An 18,870-nucleotide genomic window follows, 5' to 3' on the forward strand; every position below is an offset into this window, starting at 1 on the left:
TAAGAGGTGCCCGGGTGGGCTAGCACCGGGTGCTCGTCGCGGCCCACTAGACGGGTCGTGACATGTTCGTAGCTTTAAGACACTTCTAACATCCAAGTAGGTTCAGTAGTTGTTATAGCATTCAAGGAAGAATCTTCAACTTATCTTCTTGATAAGGCATCAACTACCCTGTTCTCAGTCCCCTTCTTGTACTGCACCTCATAATCCAACCCAAGTAGTTTGGTCAACCCCTTCTGTTGTAAGGCAGTTGTCACTTTCTATTATAATAAATACTTTAGGCTATGATGATCAGTCCTAATAATAAAGTGTCCCCCTTGGAGATAGTGTCTCCATATGTCCACAGCAGCTAAAACTGCCATGTACTCCTTTTCATAAGTGGACATGCCCCAATGTTTCTGAGCCAAAGCCTTGCTAAAATAAGCTAGTGGTTGCCCTTCTTGCATAAGAACTGCTCCCATTCCCTTAGAACAAGCATCAGTTTCCACAATAAATTTTTTGGAAAAATCAGCTAGTGCAAGAACTGGGACTGTGGTCATTGCTTTCTTCAAGTATTGAAAGGCATCTTCTGCTTTAGGGTTCCAATGAAAGGAGTTCTTCTTCAGTAGATTAGTAAGGGGTTTACTAATAACTCCATAAGACATGACAAACCTCCTATAGTACCCTGTCAACCCCAAAAAACCTCTTAGGGCCTTAAGAGATTTTGGAACTGGCCACTGCACCATTGCTTCAATTTTTGAGGGGTCTGTTGCTACGCCATGACCAGTGATAATGTGACCCAAATACTCAACCCTATCCTGTCCAAAAGAGCACTTTGACCTTTTAGCATAGAGCTGCTCCTTTCTGAGAGTTTCCAACATTTTCTCTAGGTGCAGAACATGTTATTGCATATTAGGACTGTAGACAAGTGTCCACTGTCCACTGGTGTCAGTGGAGTTCTTTCGCATAGATAAGCGAATTTAGCTTCTGTAATAGACTAGGGCTGATAAAAGGTAATTGAGATAACAAATTGGAGAATGAATGCGAATCGGGGAATTTTATTAGGTAATCACTGTTACAATATGGAATTACAGCCAAATGAACTAATCAACTTAATCCCAAAAGCTTGTAACGAAACCTGCAATAACAATGGAGATTGAGTGAGAATGGGGGAAGCTTAGCAAGGAAGGAAAGAGAAGAAGACAGGAGAAGAAGAGGGAATTTGAGAGAGAAGAGGAGGGAAAGTTAGTTGAGAATTTTACCAAAATGATTAGCTATTTAAACTCCACCTCCAGCTATATATTTATCTGTGTATGAAATATTATCAGCCGTTGGATCTTATTTAGTAGATGTAATCTAGTCCGCTCCTTTAATTATACTGATTTCACCAGATTGTGCCACCTGTCCTCTTTATTGACCACGCCTAAGTCACGTGTCCCTCTACTCAAACACCGAAATCCTAAATCCCAATTTCATTTTAGTGTTATGACTACTGAACTTAGCGATTTGGGGAAATGAAATTGGGATTTAGGGTTTTGGTGTTTGAGTAGAGGGACACGTGACTTAGGTGTGGTCAATAAAGAGGACAAGTGGCACAATCTGGTGAAATAAGTAGAATTAAAGAAGCGGACCAGATTACATCTACTAAATAAGATCCAACGGCTGATAATATTTCATACACAGATAAATATATAGATGGAGGTGGAGTTTAGACAGCTAATCATTTTGGTAAAATTCTCAACTAACTTTCCCTCCTCTTCTCTCTCAAATTCCCTCTTCTTCTCCTATCTTCCTCTCTTTCCTTCCTTTCTAAGCTTCCCCCATTCTCACTCAATCTCCATTGTTATTGCAGGTATCGTTACAAGCTTTTGGGATTAAGTTGATTAGTTCATTTGGCTGTAATTCCATATTGTAACAGTGATTACCTAATAAAATTCCCCAATGCGCATTCATTCTCCAATTTGTTAACTGAATTACCTTTTATCAGCCCTAGTTTATTACAGCTTCTGCCATGTCGAGTGTGTTTGATGCGCTGAAAGTAAGGTTAGGCGTTCGGTTCTTCGGTTCGGTTTTTCTGTTTTCGATTTTTTGAAAGTGGATACCGAACACCGCACCGAATTAGTTCGGTTCGGTTCGATTTTTTGAAGTTCGGTTCGATTCGATTTTTTTAATTCGGTTTTCTGCTTGTAAAATGGACTTTCTTTTTAATAAAAAATGAGCTATTTTATGTTTTTTTTAATTCAAAATGGGCTATTTCAATTCGTCAGAATTCAATTTTCACATGAACTTATAAGAGATCTAAACAAGCCTTAAACAAAATCAGTAGCTTAAAGCCTTAAACTTAAACAAGCAATAGCAGCAGCAGTAGCAGCAGGCTTAAACTTAAACAAAATCAGTAGCTTATGGCTGCTGCCATAAACAAGCAGTAGCAAGGCAGCAACACAGTCTATAAATAAAACCAGCAAGGCAACAAAAGAGTCACAGATTGGACGCACTGCAGAATAATCTATCTCCACCTTCCAAATAACTAAGTACAATATAATTTTCTAAAGTGCTGATTCCTGAAACTAAATATGAGAGTTTTAAGAGTTCCCAATGTAAATCTACTACATCATTAACAGGGAAGTAAACCATTTGTTATATTAATGATGTTATATTAATGATGCAGTCAATACAAAAGTAAACCATTTGTTATATTAATGATGCAGTCAATAATGAGGAAAAGTCAACTTTAACTTTAGAACATGAAAAGTTCTTAATTGTTTTCATGGTATATATTTTGAGATATACAGGACAAACAACTTTGTAAAAATCATGTATTAAATTTTCGGTTTAACCGAAATACCGAAGAACCGATGAATCGGAACTGAACACCGAATTTGTTAATTAAAAAAAATCAAAATCGAACCGAAACATCGAAAAACCGAAACCGAACCGAAACACCGAAAAATCGAAACACCGAATTAATTCGGTTCGATCCGATTTTTCGGTTTTCGGTGTTTATGCTCACCCCTAGCTGAAAGTCATTTTTTGTACAAAATATGTATTATGTTGTTTTTTTTTTTCACAAGTGGGGGTAGGAAAAGGAAAAATTAGGGAGCTGGGGATTACAAGGTGGGGAATCGAACCTCACCAACAAGATGAGAATTTTGAGTACTAAAGACTAAAGATTAATAATAATTTCTAAATATATCAGTAGTAACAACTAACAAGTAGTATGAAGTTAAAAATTGAGATCATTACGAGGAGAATTACTTCCGCGCAAATGTGAATGAAGTCATTTTCACTATTTAATGGAAAATCTTTTCTAATAAGCCAGCATAAAAATGTCTTACTAAACACCGCATTTTTGAGTTGCGGATTAAATGGGAACCTTATCCTTATCTCAATAGGGATGGTCCTTATGCACTATAATTAGTTAAAATTAATTTGTAAGTTAGTACTCTCTCCGTCCCAATTTATGTGATATAATTTGATTGGGCACGAAGTTTAAGAAATAAAAGAAGATTTTTAAATCTTGTGGTCTAAAATAAGCCAAAGATAATTGTGTGGTTATAGATCATCTCGTTAAACGTGAAAGGTAAAGTTTAAAGCTAAATCGTTACCAAATAAGAAAATGTATCATTTTTTATGAGACAGACTAAAAAGAAAAATATATCACATAAATAGGGAAAGAAGTAATATATTATATTAATCTTTGTGAAACCAACGGGGATGTAGCTCAAATGGTAGAGCGCTCGCTTTGCATGCGAGAGGCACGGGGTTCGATCCCCCGCATCTCCATTTTCTTTTATTCCTCTAAAGATATATTTCAACTAGCAAAGACAAGACACAAATCTCAAATTGTAATGCATAAAACTCGCTTGTCACTTTCACATAACTTCGACATTCATCTTCAGAAAGATTCTTTTATTTTTTACAACTCTCAAAGGATTAATTTTCAAAATTATCTTTGTACAATTCCCATGAATAAAATTACAGAATTTCCTCATTCTTGGATTCCATTAAATACTAGTGCCAATTAAAACTCCTATAGGTCTTGCAATCTGAAATATTTGCATCCAATTAAGCTGTTCAAACTAAGTTCTTCTGCTTTTCCCTCTTGAATTCACCATAGTCTGAAAGCAAGCTGCCATTCACTTTACTCTTCATGTTCTTTCACTCTTCATGTTCTGCAGGTCTCCTTAGTACCTGTTCAAAATGGCACAGGATTGTTTGTCAAGTGCTTCCTTTGTACATGCATAACATTCTTTCGATCTCCAATTTATGCAGTCGATAAAGGGAGTACGAAAATATTTGCAAAAGAGGATTAACATATATATACTGACAGTCTAAAATTGTCTACTTTATTTTCCAGGTAACTAGCTCCCACTTATTATAGGCAGTTACCCTGTAATTATCTTTTATGTGATCTTATGTATATTGTCGGTGCATAGAAGTTAAACTCTTGAGAAAGATATCAGGTTTAGTAACTAACCGAGGCTGCAACATCTCTACGAACATCTTCGGGGACCAAAGCTAGCATGGATGGAAGAACAAAGCTAATGCTCATCTGTAATTGACCTTTCAAGCTGCTCCGTGGTCCAACCCTATCGTGGTAAAGAGAGCCTTTTACAGCAAGTGAGAACTGAGATGGCTTCAGCACATCATCCAGCCCCTGAAGCTCCCATCTTATCTGCTTTACGACTCCACATTACAAAACACAATGAACGTATGATTGAAAGAAGGCGATGAAGATTTGGTTTGACACTTACTATAATGTCTGAGTTCAAGAACCTTTGAAACATTATGAGGGACCCCAGGTGAACTCAATTCCTTTGGATTTACATCTCAATTTCATATCTATAACTGGCCACACGGTGATAAATAGGAACTCTATGGGTAACATGTGAATTCTCCACTCTTCCTGCGTGGAACTAGTAGTCAAGCGGAACAATGCATGCTGAAATGCAGTAACAGATTGAACAAAGTTCAATCTCTTGACCTTTTGAAAGAGGAAAAAGGACCTAGCTTTCTTGGATTTGATGTCAAACTAAGACATTATCTGTTATTCATTTCCGCTTTTCTTGTTTTCAAAATCGAGTGTACATTCAGTTCAAACTTCAAACTGTGCCATTCAACACCAACTGTCTAAACAGATGGCTCCCCAACTATAAGATCAGTTTAGGTTCCACGCATGAAATGAACAGTTGTTTAATCAGATTGTGAAGTAGAAAAGATTAAATGCTTAAAACTGGAGAAGGTTTAAGCTATAATGAATTTTCAAAACATTCAATTGTTGAAGAAGATAACACATGACAGAGAAGACAAAGTTACCCTACAAAGGAGTACTAGGCATGGGCCTTTTACTAAAAGCCCAGGATGGTAAAAAGGTTTATTGGAACGTACACTTAATTACCTTGTGCGTTCTTTTAGTAATAACAATCACAAGATCGAAGGACATTCAAATCCATGCTCGTGCCTTAAATTCCTCTAAAGAAATATTTCAACAAGCAAAGAGAAGACGCAATTCTCAAATTGTAAAGAAGAACCCGCCTGTCACTTTTCGCACATAACTTGGAAATTCATCTCAGAAAAAATTAACTTCCAAAATTTTGGGAATACTTGTCTGGTATCTTTGTGCAATTCCCATGAATAAAATTACAGAATTTCCTCATTCTTGGATACCATTGAATACCAATGTCTTCCCATTAAACTGTTCAGACTAAGTTCTTCTGCGTTTCTCTCTTGAATTCAGCATAGTCTGGAAGCAAGCTACCATTTACTTTACTCTTCATGTTCTGCAGTAGTCCCCTTAGCACCTGTTCAATAAGGCATATATGGGATTATTTGTCAAAGATCTTCCTTTCAGCCTGCCTAACATTCTATCAAACTCCAATTTATATGGTTGACCCTTGACAGTGATAATAAGTATTTGCAAAAGGAACCAAACTAACTTATATATATACTGACAATGTAAATTGCCTACTATATTTTTTAAATCTTTTATGTAATCTTATGTTTTAGTCAGTGCATAAAAGTTAAAACTCTTGCGAAAGGGATCAGGTTTAGTATCTAACCGACTCTGCAACATCTCTACGAACATCATCAGGGACCAAAGCTAGCATGGGTGAAAGAACAAAGCTAATGCTCATCTGTAGTTGACCTTTCAGCCTGCTCCGTGGTCCAACCCTATCGGGGTAAAGAGAGCCTTTTACAGCAAGTGAGAACTGAGATGGCTTCAGCACATCATCCAGCCCCTGAAGCTCCCATCTTATCTGCATAACCATTCTTTGATTCCACATTATAAAACACAATGAACGTATGATTGAAAGAATGTGGTGAAGATTTGGTTTATACTTACTATGTCGAGTTCAAGAACCTTAGAAACATTATTAGGGACCCCAGGTGGGTATTCTATTCCTTTGGATTTACATCTCAATCTCATATCTATAACTGGCCACGCGGTCATAAACAGGAACTCTATGGGCAGCATATGAATTCTCCACTCCTCCTGCATGGAACTAGTAGTCAAGAATAACAAAGTATGCGAAAATGCTGAAATGCAACAACATACTGCAAAGAAAAAACCAGCCATTTACTCTATCGACGTTTTAAAGAGGAAAAGTAACTTTTGGGAATGAATGTCAAAATTGAGTATACATTCCCTATCACTCTTTTTGTTGTCAAAATTCAGTTCAAACTTCAAATTGAGGCATTCATCACTGCCTGTCTAACCAGATAGCCCTAGCTATAAACCAGTAAGATTCCATGCATGAAGTGAACTTCTATTTAATCAGACTGTCAATACGAAAGGTTAAAATGTAGCATAAAATTTGAGAAGCTTTCAGCTATGTATTTCAAAGCTTTCAATTCTAGAAGAAGATGACAACATGACAAAAGAAGACAAAGTTAGCCAACAAAGAAGTAGGCATAGGATGGTGAAAAATTTCACTGGAAATCGGAATATTACGTAACCACCTTGTGCATTTTGTTAGTAATAACGATCAGAAGGTCCGAGGACATTCCATCTGTGTTCGTGCCTTGGCTAGGTAGCAAAGAGTTCAAAATGAATTTATGCAGGGCAAAAAGAGAGTGTTGAGATAACACCTAGATAGCTAACATACTTAAAGGTTGTAATGATCAAGAGTAGTTTAATAATACCTAAAATAGTAAAATTCAGAGGAATAGAGCGTCTAACAAACTTGATTGCTTTAAAGATGCAAGGAAACAGGATAGCCTTAGCAGCTCACTATGGAAGTATAACTAACATGAGACCAACTTGTTACCCCTTCTAACTTTGTTTCCGACCAGATATTATATTCATCAACAACAAATTCAGGTTTACAACTACTGAGTTAGGACGAGTATACGATACAGGTCTAAGACCCGTGATCGTAGTAACAACAAACAAAATCTAAACAAGGTGACTTTCATTGGACAATGGCCTTATGAAAGGAAATAACGGACCCCTAACTTAGTGTTTTAAGGCCGGAAAGCTGAAGACCAAAAATTTAGACAAGTAGTGGTGCTCAATTAGCATTGCATAGCACACAAACAAACAAAAATACAAGGGAGATTAAGATGAAGAATTGAGAATTCATGTCATGAAAATGGACCTTGGACCGTCAACCTCAAAAGTTAGCTCATGATATGAGAATAGTCCGAGACCATATTAGGAACAACAACAACAACATACCCAGTGAAATCCCACAATGTGGGGTCTGGGTAGGGTAAAGTGTACGCAGACCTTACCCCTACCTCGAAAGGTAGGGAGGCTGTTTCCGAAAGACCCTTGGCTCAAGAGAAAGCATGGCAAAAAAAAAAAAAAAAGGTTAGATAAGAATAAGCAATTCAAAGTAGTATGGGAATGAAAGAATGAAAGCGAAAAATCATGGTACAACAGACTGAAAAAAAGGAGTCGTAGCTACCACTGATGAATAAAAAAATTGAAGTACAAGAAACGATAGATTGTAGCATAAAACAAAGGACTAGAAACTATGGGGCAAAACTACGACTAATAGTGAAAAAGGGTAAGCAGGACTACCTACTAGTCTTCTACCCTAATCTGCGTCCTCCACAACCTCCTATCTAAGGTCATGTCCTCGGTAAGATGGAACTGCTCCATGTCCTGTCTAATCACCTCTCCTCAATACTTCTTCAGCCTACCTCTACCTCTCCTGAAACCGGCCATAGCCAACCTCTCACACCTCCGCACTAGAGCATCAGTATCTCTCTTCTTCACATGCCCAAACCATCGCAGCCTCGCTTCCCGCATCTTGTCCTCCACTGAGGCCACTCCCACCTTGTCCCGGATATCTTCATTCCTAATCCTATCTCTTCTAGTGTGCCCACACATCCATCGCAGCATTCTCATTTCCACAACTTTCATCTTCTGAACATGAGAGTTCTTGACTGGCCAACAGTCCGTCCCATACAACAAAGTCGGTCTAACCACCACTTTGTAGAACTTGGCTTTAAGTTTTGCTGGCACCTTCTTATCACACAACACTCCTGAAGTGAGTCTTCATTTCATCCACCCTGCATCAATACGGTGTGCGACATCATTGTCAATAACCCCATTTCCTTGTATAATAGACTCAAGATACTTGAAACTTCCTTTCTTTGGGATGACCTGGGTACCAAGCGTCACTTCCACGTCATCCTCATGTGGTATGTCACTGAACTTGCACTCCAAGTACTTTGTCTTGGTCTTACTCAACTTGAACCCTTTAGACTCTAGAGTTTGTCTCCAACTCTCCAGCTTAGCATTAACTCCACTACGAGTCTCGTCAATCAAGACTATGTCATCCGCGAATAACATACACCATGGCACCTCACCTTGAGTATTTCGCGTCAGTCCATCCATCACCAAAGCAAATAAAAATGGGCTAAGAGCTGATCCCTGGTGCAGCCCCATCATAACTGAGAAGTGTTTTGAGTCCCCTCCCACTGTCCTTACCTTGGTCTTGGCTCTATCATACATGTCTTTAATCGCCCTAATGTACGCCACAGGTACCCCCTCTAGTCACCAAGCATCTCTATAGAACCTCCCTTGGCACTTTGTCGTAAGCCTTTTCTAGATCGATGAATACCATGTGTAAATCTTTCTTCCTCTCCCTATACTGCTCCACCAGTCTCCTCAAAAGATGAATAGCTTCTGTAGTTGAGCGCCCCGGCATGAATCCGAACTGGTTCTCTGAAATAGACATGCCTCTCCTCACCCTCATCTCCACCACCCTTTCCCACACCTTCATAGTGTGGCGTAGCAGCTTGATAACTCTATAGTTGTTACAACTTTGAATGTCACCCTTGTTCTTGTACAAAGGAATCATTGTACTCAACCTCCATTCTTCTGGCATCTTCGCCTTCTTAAAAATGACATTAAACAACCCAGTCAGCCACTCCAAACCTGCTCTGCCTACACTCTTCCAAAATTCTCCAGGAATCTCATCAGGCCCGGTCGCTCTTCCCCTACGCATCCTACGAACAACACCTTTAACCTCCTCAACCTTAATACTTCTACAATACCCAAAATCGCGGCACCTCTCAGAGTACTCTAAATCTCCCAATACAATGTCTCTGTCCCCTTCTTCGTTCAAGAGTTTATAAAAGTATGACTGCCATCTCTGTCTAATGAGAGCTTCCTCCACCAATACTTTGCCATCCTCGTCCTTGATGCAGTTCACCTAATCCAAATCACGTGCCCTCCTCTCCCTTGCCTTGGCCAGCCTGAACAACTTCTTGTCCCGGCCATTGTCTTCCAATTCTGCATATAGGTGTTCAAAAGCTGTCGTCTTTGCCGCCGAAACTACCAACTTCGCCTCCTTTCTCGCCATCTTATATTTTTCCCGATTTGTCCGCTTCTCCTCCTCATCCTTGTTGTCTACCAACCTCGTATACACTACCTTCTTTGCTTCCACCTTCCCTTGGACTTCTCCATTCCACCACCCGTCCCCTCGGTGCCTACCACGGTACCCTCTCGAGACCTCCAGTACCTCTCTAGCTGCTTCCCTAATGCAACCGGCCGTCCTAACCCACATACTACTCGTATCCCCCTACTCTCCCAAGCCCCCGTAGCCATCAACTTATCCCCCAACTCCTGGGCACTAGACAAAGTCAAACTCCACCACCTGATCCTCTGCTGGTCATCCACGACCCTCTTCTTCCCCTTGATCACTAAATCCATCACAAGGAGCTTATGCTGGGTTGTAAGGTTTTCACTTGAAATGACCTTGCAGTCTGTACAAAGGCCTTTATCATCTTTTCTACGGAGCTAAAAGTCTATATGCGTCGCCGCCATCGAGCTACGGAAGGTTACCAAGTGCGCCTCCTTCTTCGGAAAACTCGAGTTGGCTACCACCAATCCAAAAGCTTTTGCGAAATCCAGAAGTGAGACTCCTCCTCCGTTCCTGTCCCCGTAGCCAAAACCTCCATGCACATCGTCATACCCTCTCGAAAATGACCCGACCAACTCCTTAACCAATGTAGGACCCCTCCCACAACCAAGACGCAACATCTAGTGAAAAATAAAAAGGCAGCCTGGTGCACAAATCATCCCGCGTTAGCAGGGTCCGGGGAAGACCGCACCTCAAGGGGTGTGATGTAGACAACCTAACCTAATGCAAGCAATAGTGACTGCTTCCATGGCTCGAACCCATGACCTATAAGACGTAAAATCTGGTGCTTGGACAAATATAAAAATGGGGGCTCACCCTAAAAGATAAGGATTGCCAAGACCATATAAGAAGACGACCTCAACCAATGTGGGACATTTAACAGTTCATCATACCTCGTTTAGTTGGTGGCTCCTTTTTTTGTCGGGAAAAATGGCCTTGAACACTCTAGGCTTATTCTCCAGATATCTATCAAAGGAAGCCTGCAAATTCAATTATTCAACTTGCATGACTCTCACATTTATGGACGAGTTTATGTCAATACATTAGATAGATTTATAACTTCCATTAGTAGTGGAGGGCTACATAAGATTGACAGACTAAGTAAAAATAATGGAACTTTAATACAATTGATTAATTAATAAAACAGACTGAATCAAGATTGAGGTGAAGTTAATTGATTTATATGTACAGATGCTTATGGAAGACAAATAGAAAAGAGGAAATAGTTACCCCAGGGATTTCATAGAGAGGAATATCAGTGCTAATTCTGGAAGTGTAGGTTGTAGCATTACTTATCATCTGTGATTTTACAATTAATGGCTGTGACCTCCATTTCTTGCTCCTTTGCTTTGCCTGTAACAACAAGAATCCTCCTCCCTTCAATTTGGGCACCAAAAAATTGTTGTGGCATGAACATGAACATGATGTATGAGCTGCTGCAACTTTCTCCATACTTATGTTTTCTTTGATGACTAATTATTGATTGCTCTTATTGTGGATGGTTTAGACAAGGACTCATCCCATTCAAATTGTGGAGAGTGATGGACAGTTGGAAAAGGAAAGAAACAACATAATGGACAGAATGTGCCTTTTTTTGGTCCGACGTGGCAACCTGTCAGTGGTATAACAGTTGATTATGTGTCCACTGCTGCGTTTCATCAAACACTCTCATTTGTGGAGTAAACAGTAATCGAAAAATAAAAAGAAAAAAAGTACATGCTGAATAATGATTAAAATATTACTCATTCCTGTTAAAAATAAGTGTTTACTTAGCCTTTGTCACACACCTTATTTAGAAAATATTACTGTAACTCTTACGAAAAATACTTAATAAAATACTACTATATTAGTTATTACTCACTTATCTAAATAGGAAAAAATTGAAAAAAATAATTTCTTATTGTGTAAGTAGACACTTATTTTGAATTGGAGGGAGTTATAATAATGCGTTCCAATCATTTGGAACTAATTTTATATGATTGAGTATGAAAAAAAATTAATTGACTTTTTTCAGTACAAATACTCTACCTTTTTTTTTTTTTTTATTATTATTATTATTATTATTATTATTATTATTATTATTATTGTATAAGTCGGATTAATATCTTAAATTTTATAAATCAAACATCGTAATATAAAATAGGAGAGATGAGATATAAGGTGTGAATTGAAATTTTTATAGAATGCCCAACCGGACAAATAAATAATTAATATCAAGCCCTATATTGTGATGCCAATATAATCATACCTAAGAAAGAAAATTTATAATAAAATTTACTTGATATTTTTTTAAAATGGAAATAGACTAAATTTACCTCTGCAGGCATGGGATTTGCTCCATTAGGGAGAGCCGAGAGAGGCATTGGTGATCAAAAAGCTAAAATACGAAAATTATTTTTAAAAACTTAAACGTGAATAAACATACTTTCTTTTGTTTCTTTTATCAGTTCCTGATATTAAAAATATTTTTTTCTTTTTAGTTCTTCATTTTAGCTTTTCAAGGCATAGTTAACATGAGAAATTCAGTAAAATAAAAACATAGGAAAACTCCGAATACAAGCCTAGATTACTTGTACAGATAGACTTTTTGGATGCTAAGATTTAAAGTCGAGAGGGAAACAACTCAGATTGTATATAAATAATTTTTTAAAGGAAGTGTCAATGGATGACTAGTAAAAAAAAAAGGCAGAAGTTCATAATTTCTCAAAGTACATGAATAAAATTTGGTTCTTTTTCCAAAATAAATTACAAAACAATAACCAAATGCACTAGATTTTAGAATTGATCACGAGATTACTCGGTCCCGCGAATAGTAAAAATTGACAAACATAAAAGAACGTCTTTCAAATTTCCTATAATTCGGTTTTAGGAAACTGTTGAATATTTTTTTAGGAAACTCTCCCTCTTCATAATCCTACTTGAACAAGTATTCTCTTCATAATCCTACTTGAACTAAGAGCCCGTTTGGATTGGCTTATAAGTTGGCTTATAAGCTGTTTTTAGCTTTTTTGAGTGTTTGACTGGCCAGCTTAAAGTCATTTTATGCTTAAAATAAGCTCAAAAAAATAATTGGACTCATTTGACTTAGTTTATCTAAAACAGCTTATAAGCTGAAAACAGCTTATAAGCCAAAAAAAATAAGTTGGACTACCCCAACTTATTTTTTTCAGCTTATAAGCTGCAAACAGCTTTAAGCTGTAAGCCAATCCAAACGGGCTCTAAGTAAAGAACTACGTACGTTTTCACTTTCCTAGTTAATTTAGGAACAGTACTATTTCCCACTCCAAATCAATTATTAATAATAGTTAACTCTTTATATAGACAAACTCCCCTCGGTTAAATCCACCAAGACATCATTCTCATTAAAATTTCTTGTGTTCCTTGATTATTTTAACACATTAAGCATGTGTTTATTCATCGTTGATTCAGACGAGACCCACCCCTCAAACACCAATACAATCATCGGCATCACTTATAATGACGGTGTTATTCTTGGCTCTACTGACATAATCACACAACTAAGTGCTAATATTTTCTCATGTCAGCATGCACTAGAAGCACAAACAGAAATCCTGTTAGAAGATGCTCACAACTTTATTTTTGATCAAGAAAGTACTATGGTCGTGGCCGAGACTATAGGTACAATGTTAGCAGCATATAACAACAAGAATAATATGCTACAAACTGGGCTTATTATTGGTGACAGAAATAAGATATTTGAGATAAGTTATGGTGGGGTTGTTATGCAGAAGTCTAATTTTGCTGTTGGAGGGTATGGGGTAACTTATTTGAATGATTTCTTGGAGAAAGAATGGAAAAAAGGGATGAATGAAGAAGAAGCCGAGAAATTGGTGTTAAAGGCGTTGTCAATAGGTGGTACTAGTAGTCGTGGTGTTCAGACGGCAAGTGCAAACTCGAAAGGAGTTACGAGAGTATTTCACCCTAATGACACACTTCCTATTAGGCAAGAAGCGTTGGAATTGAAGCATGTGAATGAGAGGGCTCATCTCGAATGCATACGTGCACATTTAATTTCTTTGCTGAAAATCAACGAGGGTTTTTAATTTTTTTTTTTTTTTTTTTGTTTTTTTGGATAGGTACAAAGGCAATTTAGTAGTGACTGCAAGATTATGTGTAAATATTAATATCATAATTCATAATCATCATCCCATTATGCTAATTAAGTACTTGTTATTTTCTTCTGTGCGTATAAATAATATGCTTGAGCCTGATTTCATTATGTATCAATTCTTGTACTACAACTCATTGATGAGAATATTAGTCACAGGTTTTCATTTGTTTGTATTGAAATAACTCACTTTTCTCATAGTTTTTTAGTGGAAGCAGAGAAACGATGCAAGCTTTATTATCTATTTTCATCGAGATACTTTAGCTCTAATACGTTGCCACGGTCACATTTTTGGTGGGAGTTTTTATAAAATCCAGCTACAGTTATTTTTGTGATAGCAAGTAAAATAAAATGATTTTTATGTAATCAACAAAAAAGGAAAGTGACTTTTGTGAAACAAAGATGAACCTGGATGACTGCCCATAAAATTTTGCTAGTGTTTGAGTTTGGTTAAGTTTGTTTTGCTTCAGAAGAAATTAAATAAACGAAGATAGTTTGGTAAATCAAATCAAACTAAATATACAACAAATTGTGCTTAGTCCCCTTTTTAGCAGTTTTGTAATTTTAATTTTTCTGATTGTATGTATCGTAGTCTGAAATAGATCTATAGCATTACTTCGCGTTGATCATTTTTTCTCCTATTGAACTTATATAGTAGGTCTCTTACTAATTCGTCTTATGTTAAATCAAACAAAGTATTATTGGTTTTCTAAAATTCCAAATAAAATTTTAAAAAGATACTTTGGGGCATGGGGAAAAAGAAGATATTAATATCATACTTTATCAAGTCAATTTAAGTCGTTTGGTGTAATTCTTTTTTATTTTCATTGAATACTCTTAATGGTGACTGCGTCTATGTCTAATCGAGGCTTTCATGCCAGCTGATAACCATAATTTAATTCCAAGAATAAGGGGAATTTTGATTTACGAATTCAATCATATAACGACAAATACTTACTCGCACAAGATATGTTATTTTATGACCGAAGAAAGTTAAGAATTACACTACTAATTTCTAACTTTCTTCGGTCATAAAATAATTCAGATGGTATTCCCTAGTAATAGATGTAATAATAGGATTTTGTAACAGCTCCAAGTAATGATTACCGTACACTACAAAACACAAAATCTGGCAGTGAATTTGAGTGACTTTAGCAGGCTACCGTGTAGTGTGGATCACAAATAACAACCTTGTTTCCTACTCCAACGACTTCTAACCGTCTTTACCCCTTTTATGTTTCAACGAACTGCTCATTTTTCTTGTAAGCCATTCCAGCTTCTCAGATCTCTAACCAAGAGGAAATTAAGCTTAGAGAAGAATCAAGAAAATTACCCCAAACCATGTCTTACTTCCCGAGAGGCCACCGTCAAAGTGACGATGTCCCTGAATTCGACGAGTATGATCAGACTCCCTATGGTGGTGGATATGATATCTCATTGACATATGGCAGGCCAATTCCACCTTCTGAGGAAACTTGCTATCCTCCAACGTCCTCAACGTCTGATGATTTCGACTATGATCGTCCCCATTACACTTCCTCTGCAGAACCCTCAGCCTATGCTGATGAAGCTCTTGATAATGAGTATCAGAGCTATTCCAAACCTAAGACCCGTCCCTCGCGTTCCCGCCCATCTAAGGATGAGGATGAAGATGAGAAGCCTCGTCGCAGGCCTGGAATGAATCGTCCTAGCGGAGGTTATGGTGGAGAAAGTGAGTATGATGGGAGTGGAATTGGATCTGATGAAGCAGGATATGGAAGCCGGACTGAGTACGGGAAACCCAAAAAGGCACATGGATCTGGATATGGACGGAACGACGAGGATGAGGAGCCCGATTCGGAATATGGATCAGGGTATGGGAGGAAGAGTAAAAATGATGAAGAACCTGAATCCGAGTACGGATCAGGTTATGGAAGGAAAAGTGAGTATGAGGAGAAAAGTTCGGAATACGGGTCTGGTTATGGACGAAAAACTGACTCTGATGAGTATGGATCAAGACACAGAAGGAAAAGCGAGGACGAGGATAAAAGCTCAGAATATGGTTCTAGTTATGGACGAAAGACCGACTCTGATGAGTATGGATCAGGGTATGGAAGGAAAAGTGAGTATGAAGAGAAAGGTTCGGAATACGCGTCTGGTTATGGACGAAAAACTGACTCTGATGAATATGGATCAGGATATCGAAAAAAAAGTGAGTACGAGGAGAAGAGTTCGGAGTATGGGTCTGGTTATGGAAATGAATCTGGTGGATATGGGAGTAAACCTGCATCTGGTTATGGATCGAGGAACAGAAGAGAGAGTGACGACGAGGAGAAAAACTCAGAATACAGGTCAAGTTATGGGCGAAAGACCGACTCTGATGAGTATGGATCTAGTGGATATGGGAAGAAAACAAACTACGGAGAGGAAGAGGACATGGGGTATGGCAATGGAGAGAAATCAACTAGTTATGGATGTTCAAACTATGAGATAACGGAGAGCGAAGGGTACGGGACATCAACATTTGAGAGGCCTAGTTATGGAAGGTCTGAGGAAGAGGACTACAAAAAGCCCAGCTATGGGAGGCGTATCGATGATGATGAAGGCTATGGTCGCAAGAAATATGTAAGTACCTGATTAGATTACTCTTCTTTATTTTTGAATATCCTAACAACAATGGAATGTAACTCAGTTTTGTGCTTTTAGTTCGCTTATCTGTGTTCAGCAGCATGCAACCAAGATTTTATTCAGCTTCCATTGATTTGATCTGATAAATTGGCAGGGTGATGATGAATCTGAGGAGGACGAGGAGAAGAAACAACGTAAGCATCGCCACCATCGCAAACACTCTGATGAATGAGCAGTGTGCTTTGTACCTGCGTCACAGATTCCTGCCTTACTGAAGGTATAGTAAATAGAAGTTGTAGTAAATAAAACTTGGCATGTCTTCACAGTGTTTTGTTCCATTGCAAACACTGCTGATTAAGCAGAGTGCTTTTGTAATCTGCTCCAGATTAATGCCATATTACTAGTTAATATTATTAAATAAAAGTTGGCATGTCTTCGTCGTGTTTTGTCTGTTGAGAGAAGGAAATGTTGGTAGTTCTTTTTAGTAGTAGGTATCTTGCTCTTCTCTACTTAAATAAAATCCCAGACTGTTCAGGCGATACTATGCCATAAAAGGTTCTCTTTTGTTGTGTCTTTATAACATCAATATTAAAAGCTTAAGTTGTGACCTTTGCAAAGTCATTTGGCTGGAAAGAACAATATATATACAAACGATGAAAGGATTATTCAAGGTAAGAGCTATTAGAGTATTCTGTGCCAACTAGGAGGGCCAAAGTAGAATTCTTCAAGAGCATTATCGATGATTTTTTACAAACTATACTAACTGGGGATCTTTGATGTCTTATCTCTGCGTTTGCTATCAGAGGAAAAGCGTTTTCTTCTTTTACTCTCTTTTCAAAGTTTCAAGAGTTTTTACATTGATTTCTTATTGTACTGTCATATGGAAATGCCATAAAAACTTCTTCGACCAATTTGTTTCAAATCAATACTTGACAAAAATGGTAAAAGGATAAAATAAAGTCACATTATAAAGTTAGAAGGTTAACTGCAATGAAAACTAATTCAAGGGAAAAATTTTGAGAAAAAAAACAGTCAGTCCTGTTATGACACTTTTTTGTTTATCAATTATTTGAACAGTTTAATACATAGTGACATGTAATTATAAAATGAGTTACCTACTTCATCTTTTGAGGAAGATGCAGCTGAAGAAGACACACGCTAGCGCAACAAAGATAGAATTGCCACATATATCCGCTGAGAAGCTACTCACTAATCTTTTCCCCTTTGCTAGGAAGCAACAATGGAAAACAATTTCACAGATGTAGAGAAGTGAGAGAATAAAAGAATTAAAAGTACTTACTGCTATCTAAAAAGTAGCATTTACCCATACAAGGTAAACATAGATTCAGCAAATTTCTCTCTCTTCTCTCCTCTCTTCTCTCTTCTCTCTCCTCAATTAACAGCTAATAACGGCTCTATTTTGGCTAGTGGACTTCACGCTCCACTGGTATGGAGCCGTCGGGAGGCTCCCTTCCGGCAGTTCCAACTGTGAATCCTCCTCCTCTTGATGGGGCGACACCATCCAACCCTGGAAATTATGCAAAACTTACCTTTGCAAATGCAATTACAGCTCCATCTAGCTCAAATCAACTTCCTCTTGGCAGAGAAAAGGACAAAGTCGATGCATGTCAATCAATACATAATGGAGTTCCTGCTGTTATATTCAAAGTTTCAGAATACTATGGTGTAGTAGCAGATGAATGTCGCTACACTTTAGTGGGTCGATTTCTCAAAGCCAGACCTCAAATTGATCAAATTAGGTCAAGTTTTAAGGAAATGGTTACTCTAAAGGGATCTTCCCAAATTGGGGCTTTTGACAATTTTAATGTTTTCATTGATCTTAAAAATGAAGCTGACTTCAAAAATGTTTGGTACCGAAGGGTGATTGAAATTGATGGAATGCAAATGTGGCTTCAGAAATGGACACCGGATTTCAAGCCCGAAGAAGATTTACCTTTGGCTCTAGCTCGGGTACTCTTACCAAGTTTGCCATTTCATTTATATTCTTGGCATTACATCAAACGACTGGTGTGCTCTATTGGTACACCTCTTACTCTAGATGCTGCTACCTCTGGTCGTACAAGGCCTAGTATGGCTAAGGTCAGAATTGAACTTGATTTGCTGAAACATAGACTTGACAGTATTTGGGTTGGGTTAGAAGATACTAATGCACCTCTAAGAGGATTCTACCAGAAAATTGAATATGAAGGGGTGCCAAAATATTGTAAACATTGTAGAAAGTTGGGTCATAACATGAAGGAGTTCTCGAGAAGAAATTGA

General features: G+C 37.8%; 4 protein-coding genes and 1 non-coding gene across 5 annotated transcripts; 4 read left to right on the forward strand and 1 right to left on the reverse strand.

The window, feature by feature from the left end:
* Positions 1-3,686: 3,686 nt before the first annotated feature.
* Positions 3,687-3,759, forward strand: TRNAA-UGC (transfer RNA alanine (anticodon UGC)). The gene has a single exon. It is a non-coding gene; the product is annotated as a tRNA-Ala (tRNA).
* Positions 3,760-5,349: 1,590 nt separating this feature from the next.
* LOC132623832 (uncharacterized) lies at positions 5,350-11,456 on the reverse strand. Its single transcript, XM_060338648.1, has 5 exons — positions 11,085-11,456; positions 10,748-10,834; positions 6,320-6,469; positions 6,036-6,233; positions 5,350-5,777 (listed from the first exon to the last, which is right to left on the reverse strand). The coding sequence occupies exons 1-5, from the start codon at positions 11,304-11,306 to the stop codon at positions 5,676-5,678; spliced, it is 759 nt and encodes a 252-aa protein (XP_060194631.1). The 5' UTR covers positions 11,307-11,456; the 3' UTR covers positions 5,350-5,675.
* Positions 11,457-13,258: 1,802 nt separating this feature from the next.
* On the forward strand, positions 13,259-13,918 carry LOC132624362 (proteasome subunit beta type-6-like). Its single transcript, XM_060339156.1, has one exon. It carries the CDS (start codon positions 13,259-13,261, stop codon positions 13,916-13,918), a length of 660 nt encoding a protein of 219 aa, XP_060195139.1.
* An 833-nt stretch (positions 13,919-14,751) lies between these two features.
* LOC132625013 (uncharacterized protein At5g39570-like) lies at positions 14,752-17,129 on the forward strand. The gene is made up of 2 exons (XM_060339779.1): positions 14,752-16,587; positions 16,745-17,129. Exons 1-2 carry the CDS (start codon positions 15,325-15,327, stop codon positions 16,820-16,822), a joined length of 1,341 nt encoding a protein of 446 aa, XP_060195762.1. The 5' UTR covers positions 14,752-15,324; the 3' UTR covers positions 16,823-17,129.
* Positions 17,130-18,039: 910 nt separating this feature from the next.
* Positions 18,040-18,870, forward strand: LOC132624363 (uncharacterized). The gene has a single exon (XM_060339157.1). It carries the CDS (start codon positions 18,040-18,042, stop codon positions 18,868-18,870), a length of 831 nt encoding a protein of 276 aa, XP_060195140.1.

Source organism: Lycium barbarum, chromosome 12, assembly GCF_019175385.1.
Source record: "Lycium barbarum isolate Lr01 chromosome 12, ASM1917538v2, whole genome shotgun sequence".
NCBI lineage: Eukaryota > Viridiplantae > Streptophyta > Magnoliopsida > Solanales > Solanaceae > Lycium > Lycium barbarum.